The sequence below is a fragment of the Pithys albifrons genome, chromosome 2 (genome assembly GCF_047495875.1).
Source record: "Pithys albifrons albifrons isolate INPA30051 chromosome 2, PitAlb_v1, whole genome shotgun sequence".
In the NCBI taxonomy this organism is placed as follows: domain Eukaryota; kingdom Metazoa; phylum Chordata; class Aves; order Passeriformes; family Thamnophilidae; genus Pithys; species Pithys albifrons.
Genome location: NC_092459.1, coordinates 79,570,831 through 79,581,118, shown reverse-complemented (window position 1 = coordinate 79,581,118; position 10,288 = coordinate 79,570,831). Strand labels below are relative to the sequence as shown.

Here is a 10,288-nt window from a genome sequence, read left to right as displayed (position 1 = left end):
CAAAAAAACCCAACACCCAAAACCAGCAAGACAAAAAACCTGCAGATCCCTGAGTATCCATTGCATATGCTCACAGAGTCACCTATTTCCAAAGGACTGTAATACATGCATATTTTCTCCTGACGGCAAATATTGACCAGAAACTGAAATGTTGTTCTGAGCTCCAGTAAATATTTCTTGGTGCGGCTATGTGAGAAAGTTTTCTTGTATGTGCCTAATATAGCTTTGCAGAGTGTGTGGGCAATTAACGAGGTGGTTTTCATAGTGTGAAAAAGGAAAGTCCTTTTTTCCTACTGAAACACGTTTGAGCTAAATAGCAACACACATGAACTTCTACTAAAAGAGCTGGCAGTGGACTATAGAAACCACCACAGAAGGTCTTTTATTAGAGAAATACTGGGTGTCAGGTACCTACGGGTGTGGGCATACCAGCGATATTGTCCATCGGGACCACAGGAGCGCTTTGATATATTTCTCAGGTCTGTTGCTGGCTAAGCTGCTGCGGGGTCGAGGGCTTCCAGGCGGGACTCGGACCTGGACCTGGACCTGGACCCGGGCCGGGGCGTTCGCCTCCTGGCCATGCGAGGTGAGCTTCTGGCTGTCCCGGTTCAGGGACTGGCAGCTCGGTCAAGTTATGCCTGAGAGCACCGGGAGCCCCTGCCCAGGGAGGGAGGGGACACACTGACGGAGAGGTGCTGCGGGGAGAGGCCGGCGGTGTGGCTCCAGCGCCCGCAGCCCCGCATCTCCCGCCCGGCGCGGCGGGGCTCGAGCGGGGGTGAGCGGCACATCCCACCCCGAGCCGGGCAGGGCATCGGGGGCGGCCCCAGGAGCCTCCGGGGAGCCGAGGTCGGACAAAAGCTTCCAGGAGAGGGAGTGGCAGCCGGCTGCCCAGCCCCGCGGAGGGGGCGGGCGGGTCGGTGCCCACCGGGACTGGGGGAGAGGGGACGGGGCAATTTCCCCACGGGCGTGGGGACTGTCCTGCCCCACGGGGGGCGCGGAGGGAGGCGGCGGCAGCGGCTCCTCTCGAAAGGAAAGGGCTCTCCCGTGCCGCTCGCTGCTTCACCGAAGGTGGCTGCGGGGAGGGGAGGCGGGGGAGGAGCCGGACTCATTCGCGGGCGGGCGGCAGCCCCTCCACTGCGCCAACCTGCAGGCGGGCTGGAGGCGGCGGCCCCGCCCGGCCGCGGCTGCCGGGGCCGCGCCGCCCCTCGCCGCCGTCCCGGGCAGAGCCGCACGCAGCCGCTTCCCGCTGCGTCGGTCCTGGACTGCAGCTTGCTGGCAGCGAGGGCAACAAGCAGCGGCATCTTGGAGCATCTTCTTTCTCGAGTGCCCTTTCATCTCTCCCAGTCCGCTCCTCTCTCCTACCTGCAGCCTTTCCTTCTCCCTCCACTCTCACTACCTTGTTATTTCTCCTTGTTTGTCCCTTCTCTTACCATTTTTTGAGTTTGGGGTTTTTTTTGCTTTTCTTCTGTTTCTTTCTCCATCCTCTTCCTTTTTGGACCGTGTTTGTCTAGTGCCTCTTAATTTCTTGATTTTTTCCCTTGGACTTTGCCTTGTCATGTCAAGATGGAAGTCAGGCATGACTGGCTCTCCTCATCCCCCCATGAGGGCTTCGAGCAGATGAGGCTGAAGAGCAGAACCAGGGAGCCTTCCCCAAGCCTCACAAGAGTAGGTGCGAACTTCTACAGCACTGTCAAGCAGCAGGACTACAGTGCCAGTGTCTGGCTGAGGAGGAAAGACAAACTGGAGCACGTAAGCCAGCTTCTTTTTCCCTCCCCCCTTTTTTGTTTCTTTCTAGACTTCTGTCTAGGTACTCCCTTAGGCTATCTGTCTGCCAGCTGGGGCTCCAGAAGAAAAGTGCTGCTCCAGTAACTGGGCATGGCATTTCCCAAATGATAGAGGAAGAATCTTACTTAGAGGTCCCATACTGGTCAAATAAGAGGTAAATGGGGTGTCAGTACTGTTTCAAGCCACATGCAAGTCTCTTCCTAGCTCGAAATATTTTTTGACATTCTTGGCTAATTCATTCTTCTATTCCTGCAAATTCAGCACTGATGTGGGAGGAGAAAGATTGGGATGGTGCAGATGGAGGTTAGAGCATTTATCTCACGGTGATTATAGTGTAGTTCTAGAATAGCTAAAAAAATAAAACTGCCTTTTTAATTTTCTTTTTATTCTAGCTGTGATTTCCCTCCCCTACAGCATTACCCTCTCCCCCTCCCCTTCCCCCCCCTCCAACAACCCCCCTTCTTTTTCTTCTTCATGCATGGGACTTTGAACATACTCAAGACATCTCTTCCTGCAGCAATAGTACATGACTTCAAGTGTGTTTGATACCACAATAGAACTGATACTGTGGATAGGTCTAGTGAATATTTTATGAGAATTTAAGGTCCTTCTAAGTGTTCCTGTCTCAGATGATGTTTGAAAGCATTTTTCGTGTTACTTGTAACAGCAAGGAAATGGGTTGAGATGACCTGCATGCTGTGTAAGAGTTTCCTGAATAGCTTATTAACAGAAACCCATTGTTACAGTGTACAGTACAATCAAGACAGGAAAAGTAGGTGCATTTACAGGGATGCAAAAGAATGTGGATGGGCTTGCATAATGCAACAGTCTGCCATTATTTACATTAGTGAGTAATTTACAATCACAGTCACATTGACTTCAAGATGCACAGAAAAATATTTCTTGTGGTACGGCCACCTGAAGTTTCTTTGAATAGAAAGGGTCTGATTACAAGGATAAATTGCCTTTATGACATGAAAATCCTAAATGGCATAGTAGAGTCCTTTAAAGATGAAACCTGAAAAAGGTCCTTTACCAACTAGTTCATGGAGTATTACCCTCCCTTTCCCCTAAGCTGCAGAGTATTTTATTCCTCTTAGTGAAAACTTAAACTTGAGTTGTTTATACTTGTGAGGAAATGAAAAGAACTGGTGATCTGTTGGAAATATCACATTTCAAATGTTGAGAAAGGTATTGAATCCTATCTGCCTTCTAACACATGTTTTTGTGATTCTTCATGCTGACAACAAGGCTTCACAGTAGTAAGCTTGTAAGCGGAGTATTCTCCCATTGTGAATCAAAAAGAAAGGTCAATGTCTTATCTCAGTACAGCTAAAACATAGAACGCACAGAAAACTGAGCTGTGGCATTTGTAACAGGTTTTTGGTGCATGTGCTTACATGATGATATCTATGATCAAATGAATGAGTATTAATTGGGTGGGGTGCAGGGAATAATCTGTCAACAGTTTGATACCATGCTACTGTTCTGGTATCATGATCTAATGCCTGTATTTTGAATCATACAATATTAGCATGCACAAGGAAAATAGTCATTAACTTGTTTGAAGATTTAAGGTGCAAAACCTTTTTGTGTGTGTGTGGTTTCGTTGCTGTTTTTTTTTTTTTTGTGACTGGCTTTTATAATTATTATTTTTGTTAAGTCAGTATTTTGTTACAATAGTAATCTTCAATAACCTCGCAGCATTTGTGTGAATAGGTTTTTCTGTAGTAAGTATGGTATGAATTCCTGTTCTGGGAATTTCTCTCTCATTTGAACTAGTTATTTTTATTCCCACAGCCTATTTGAACCCCATGTAAAGAAAAAAAAATGAAACATTGATATTTTTTGTCATGAAGTATTTATTTCATTTACATTTATTGTGAATATGTTGCAGGACATTGATATGCCAACAGCAGATATGTGAAAATACTTTGGGTTTATGGCTTGGGATAGCTGCATTACTCATGAGTGTTGTAACAGACAGGCTATTGCATAAATGTAAATAAAATGCCTATTTATTTCTAAATTCAATTTTGCTTATACAGCTTTGGAGCAAGATTGTTATTTTCTATTTTCAGATAAATCTTTGAGGGTTATGAATGTTCTCTTGGTAAAGAAGTTATTTCCTACACTTCATTCTTCCACTCCAAGAGACAAGTACTTTGAGATGCATCATTTTGAGGGTTATAGTCATTGATATATGATAGCTTATGACCAGTATTGGATAATGAAGATATGCAAACTTCATAAGGTAGATGAAGGATATGAATAACATTTCGTTATAGCTCCATGTGAGATGATCATGTTACTTGATATCTACAAAGAAAATCAAAATACAGAGTGAGCATTCATAGAGGCACCGATTTTAAAAGTATGGCATCACAGACCTGATGCTACACAACAACAGATAAAGGCAGAAGAAGGATATGTGGTGAGTGCAAGTCAAGATATGCATGAACAGATTTTGAAGTTTCATGTGTACTCTTTCAGCACTGTGGAGGCGGTTGGGTTTTGCTTCATTGAAATGATTTCTTAAATTGATTTCAGTTGTAATAGGGATAAAATTGGGCCAGTGTATTTTGTTAGTTACTTACAGTAAGTCCCTGTAGACCACAATAGGTATTTTATATTGACTTTCGTTAAAATAAATAGCATGACTTATTCATGTGCAACACTTATTAATCCATATATAGTTTGAGGGATTAAAAATATCTTCTGAAGCCAATTTGTATCAAATTGTTTCTGTAAAAAGGATCTCAAATATAAAAAGTTTGTTTCTAGATTTCAAAACTGTAAGAGTTGTGGGGTTTGGTGTTGCAGTTTTTGGTCTGTTTGGGTTTGTTTTTTTTTTTTTCTTAAACAGATCTCAGTTTGAAGAGTGTGGTAGAGAGTTTCAAAATTCAACTGCTTTGTCTCTTCTAAAAGCACAGACTAACTTCACAAATACGATCTCTCATAAATATGATAGAGTTTCTTTAAAATAGTTCAATATTTAATTATTGACTGACCATAGAGGTCAAAATCTGGAACATATTACTGGTGTATTGCTAATTGATTGTTCTTCTAGTGGATCTTAATATAGTGTGTCTCCTCAATGGCTGGTTGTTTTTGTGGGATTATCTTTTTCCCAATGGCAGCAATACAGCTTGCACCATACAAGCTCACCCCTGTTCTTTTGTATATTCAGACACAGTATTTAGGATTAAATGAATTTGCTGAAATATGTTGAAAGGTCCAATGAGGAGTTTTTGCAGAAGTGAGGCCTGAGTGTACATACTTGCTGTAGCCAAATGTGTTGAAGAGCCATTAATATGGCCAAACAATTAATGGAGGAATTTACTAGACATGTGAAGAACTCCCACATTGCAGATGTGACCACAGTGATGTTACAAACCTTTGGCTGAAATCCCTGCAGAGTTGAAATTGTTCATATTCTGTGCACCTGCTTCGGCTATTTCTTTATGCTTCTTTGGGAAGTTGTTTGCCTGGTATTAGAAGTATTGGAGTGAAAACTGTTGTGTGAAATAGTCCTAAATTTTCCTTTGCATAGTGTTTTTGTTTGTTTGCTTCTCTTTGCCTGGTGTTGCCTTTTTTAATGACATGTGAATTCATTAAGAGAAGAAGGTGGAGGGGGAGAAAGAGTAGCTAACTTAATAGCCTGTAGCTGATGAGAGTTACCTATGTCTGGTTTAATTTACAGCAGCTCTCCATCATGTCTCTGCATCCTTCAGTAATGACAAATATTGAATAGCTGCTTTCCTGGTACCTCAGCAAAGAATTCTGGAGAACTTAATTTTAAACCATCAAAGCTTAAAACGAAAGCCGAACAGATTTCTTTTTAAGCTACAACAGATACGCTTCAAACATTTTTCATTTTTATGACAAATGTAAGTTTTCTCAAAGATGTAGTGGCACCTTTAGTTAATAACTTCTAAATTTGTTTACTTAAATATGTTAAAAGATTTTTATATTGTCTTTTAAGAAACTGCTTCAAGATTGTAACTCTTGAGAGATCTGGTATCAGGAAAGCTTTATTTCCTGGTGATCCTCAATCTGTTTTCTTTATTAGAATCATAATTAGGAGAAGTTATTGATAATTATTGCATCATCTCTAGTTTTTTACTGAAGTTCTGATCAGTAGCAAGGGCAACATTGGGATTTTCAGATTCTAAGTAGTTTTTCTGTTCTTGACCAGTTGATGTTAGGCAGTTGCTCAGCACACTGCTATCCCTTTGGCAGCATTGCTACCCAGAGAGAAAAGTAGCTGTAAGCACAGGGAGGGCAGTGTCACTGGGCAGCAGAGGCCGGTATCTAATGTGCAGGTGTTAGGCCCAAGACATTTTACTATGCTGCCTGACAAGGATACTTCTCAGAGCCACATGACCAAATCAGAAGTAAATTATAACTTTAATTCACCTGTCACAATACCTTTATAAATGTTGAAATCTCAAAGCCAATTTTTCTAGTTCATCTTTGTTATCCAAAAACTAGTAGGTCTCTTAGGTAGCTTTAATTTTTTCTTTTATTCTTACGATACTGGAAATTATTAACAAAAACATTGTTGGACAGTTTAAAAGTGTATTTCTGCTTTTGCATTAAAATTAACACAAATGTTAAAAGTCAGAAGACATATTTATAGTCTTCAGAAGGATGCAGAAGAAACCATGTACATGGCTATAACCTGCAACACCTGAACAAAGAAGAGGGGCACAGCCTGATATAAAACAAGTGACAGGAGTAGAACTCAGTCAAGCCAAATCAGTTGCTGGACAGAGCCAACTTAAGGAAGAATAATGAAAGACTGTAAATCAGATCTCAAAAAAAACATCACCCACATTTCCAAAGCAGCCCCAGTCTTGAAATAAGTGCAAACACGTGGCTTTTTTTGAGTTAAATGAGTTCATAGAATCATAGAATATCCTGAGTTAGAAGGGACCCACAGAGATCATTGAAGTCCAACTCCTGGCCCTGCATAGAACTATCCCCAAGGTCACACCATGTGTTTAAGAGTGTTTTCCGAATGCTTCTTGAACTCTGTCAGGCTTGGTGCTGTGACCACTTCCCTGGTTGAAGAATCTTTTTCTAATATTCAACCTAAACCTCTCATGACACAGCTTTGTGTCATTCCCTCAGATCTGTCACTGGTCACCACAGAGATCAGTTTCTGCCCTTCCTCTTCTTCTCACAAGGAAGTTGTAGACTGCAATGGGGATTTCCTTCAGCTTCCTTTTCTTCAAGCTGAACAAGTCAAGTGACCTCAGTCACTCCTTTTTTGCCTTCCCATCAAGGCCTTTCACCAACTTCATTGCCCTCCTTTGGACTCTCTTTAACAGCTTAATATCTTGTACTGTGGTGACCAAAACTGCTCACAGGACTTAAGGTGAGGTCACACCAGCAGAGTAGAGCAGAACAATTGCCTTCCTTGACTGACTGGTCATGCTGTGCTTGATGGACAGTTGTCAGAGTTTTGCATTAAGCAGGTTAAAATAATTTGTCACCTAGTATGTCAGATACTAAGAAGAATGGAGAGCACCATGTAGGAAGGTACATGGGACAATTCAGAGGGTTCTAGAGAGCTGGTTTTCAGTATTTAAAGCTTTTTGATGGCATGGTTGGAGATGATAATTACAAATGTCTCTCTGGTCCTGGATATAGGTATCGCTATTCAAATTTCATCCTGAAAATCAAGGGAACAAAATCAATTAAGTTAGGGGGGTTTTGACTTTTTTTTTCAACAGAAGACTGGTATGTGGAATCACTTGCCTGGAACAGTGGTAGAGCCTGAGTTGTGATTCTTGCTGAAGTAGTAGCATGCAGTTTTCTTCACTGCTGACAGACTGTGTTTGGAGGAATTCTTATGTTGAAATGCTGATTTCCTTGCAGATGTGTTTCTCTAGTTATGTTTTGTAAACAGACATAATTAGAGAAAATAAATGTTCAGAAAAGTGGAAAAAGGGGCTATAATAATTGAACGGTTTTGGAAAAATACTAAATAGCAGTTTAGAGCAAAAAAAAATGTTTTCTTTTGGAAATAGTATGGGGAATTTCAAATCCTGAATAATTTATTACTGTACTTACCACACATGAAAGTAATTTCATATTGAAAAGCAGTGAAAATATGATACCTAATATTTAATTTTTCTCATTATAGTTGTGGTGGCTTAACCTTGGTTTTCTGCCAGATGCCCACCAAGCCACGGTCTCTTCTCCCTGCCTCAACAGGACAGAGAGAAAATGTAATAAAACATCTTGTAGCTTGAGATAAAAACAGGGAGATCACTCAACAATTACTGTCACAGGCGAAACAGGCTCAGCTTAGGGGAAAATTAATTTCATCTATTGTCAGTTAAATATAGGGTAGGACAGTAAGAAACAAGGACAAGACTAAAACCACCTTCCCTTCTCCTCACATCCTTCCAGGCTTGGCTTCAGTCCTTTGTTCCTGAATCTTCAACCTCCTTCCTCTCAACCCCCTGTGTGTCACAGGGTATTGGGGAATGGGGCCTGCAATCAGTTCATGTAACACTTTGTCTCTGCCACTCCTTCCTCCTTGCACTGTTCCCTGCTATGATGTGGGAACCCTCACACAGAATATAGTCCATGTCAAACTGTTCCAGTGTGAGTCCTCCACAGTAGCTGCAGCTCTTCAAAAACTGTACCAGAGTGTGTTCCCTTGATGGGATACACTATAGGAGTGGACTTCCCCAGCAGCGGTCCCCTGTAGGCTGCTCTTCCTGCTGGACCCTGCTCCTTTGTGGGCTCCATAGGCTACAGCTTCCTTCAGGGCATGTCCTCTGGCATGGGCTGCAGTGTGCATATTTACTGTGATGTGGTCCTCCATGGGCTGTAGGGGGACAACTTTCTGTCTTCCTGATCAGCAGAGGAATCTCCGCTCTTGGTACCTGGAACATCTCCTTCCCATTCTTCACTGACCTTGGTGTTGGCAGGGCTGTTTCTCTTACACTTTTCTTGCTTCTCTCGCATAGCTGCTGTGTGGTGCTTTTTATCCTTATGTGTGTTGTCAGCAGAGGTACCAGCCAGTGCTGTTGATGCGCACAGCTTCGGCAAGCAGCGGGTCTGTCAGTGAGCCAGCTGGAACTGGCCATGTCCAACATAGGGACAGCTTCCGGTCTCCCCCAAACCTGGACATGTAAACCAAATACACTAGTCCTAGAGGCATCTCTTCTTTCTCTGACATGTGAGAAAACATTAATCTAACACATCAGTTCTGGTGATTTTGACATCAGTCACTAGGAACATCCAAATTGCTAGAGCTAAACTGATAGTATTTGAGAGGCATAGTCACTGTAGCAAGCTTAATTTATGGTGTCTGACTTCATGTTATTGCACAGGAAATCAAAATAACTTGAAGTTTCAAAGTTGCACTTAAGACTAATTTTTCTATGCACGTATATAATTTACTTCAATTTAAATTTAATTCAACCAACTCAGAACTTTTTAGAAATGAGGTTTTCTAGTTTCTGAAGAAAATACCTAAATCTTAGTCTATGTTTGTTCCAGATGTTAACTTCAGTGTAGGTATAGGAAAAGTGCTTTTCACTGCTTTCCTTTACCCAGTGCTATCAGCATTAGGGAAAATCCAAATTAGATTTTTGCTACTGTCATCCTTTCTTTTTATCTATGTGGACCATCCTTGTTTAAGGATTTGGAAGTAGGAGCTGCAGAAACTTGCTACTTCATCTCCTTGTCTGTTATGTAACCAAATTCTCTGCAGTCTTCATTGCTTTGGTCTTGTAGTTGACCACTGATAGTAACACTTCTAAAGGCAGCAGGAGTACTTAAAATACTAGGAAAATTATTCTTAGTTAATAACTCCTCACAAGTTCAATCAGTTCACTGACTGTCTGTAGAGGATACCCAAAGGAACTAGTCACCGTGACTGATTGTATGGTTAGCTTAGGCTTCCATTCCATTACCAGGAGTGCTAAAATACTGGAGTGAAAATAACTTTACCAGACTATTGAAAGTTGGAAACAGCAGGCCAACTCATGCCAACAATTAACAAGCCTCATATTATTGTCATTCAAGATAGGAAATCATAGACTCTTAATTGTTCCTGAAAAAGAAAGTCCCATGTTGGCAATAGACTCCCTAAATCTGTCTTCCCTGATGGAATGTTTTCTTGAGGGACAAAACTGCCCAGCTCTTTGTTGTTTGTTTGTTTGTAACATTATTTCAGGTCTGATTGCCATGCCTTTTTCATAGTTTCATTACTGAGAAGAAAAAAATAGGCACCCTGTTCATGTCTTCGATGGTCTGTGTATCATCTTACATTGAATATCCCCTCTGCTCTTAAAATATGTGCTTTTTTTTCCTTAATTTTTGCATTACTAGATGACAGCTGTTAGAGTAAGTGTAGCATTAATTTTCCCATGTAATGATACTCCTCCAGTGTCTGTAAGATCATGTGGTCTGAGTGACAATCAGATTGCTTGTAACTTGTCCTTTGGAGTTCTTGGGAACTAAAGTAGATTATTTT

At 41.7% G+C, this 10,288-nt stretch overlaps 1 protein-coding gene across 1 annotated transcript in view; it reads left to right on the top strand.

Moving 5' to 3' along the window:
* Positions 1 to 1,563: 1,563 nt before the first annotated feature.
* The window catches only part of PLD5 (phospholipase D family member 5), a 174,670-nt gene continuing 165,945 nt past the window's right edge, over positions 1,564 to 10,288 (top strand). Inside the window, exon 1 of the mRNA XM_071548002.1 lies at positions 1,564 to 1,749. Coding sequence (XP_071404103.1) covers positions 1,564 to 1,749 — 186 coding nt within the window. The remainder of the gene's footprint in view (positions 1,750 to 10,288) is intronic.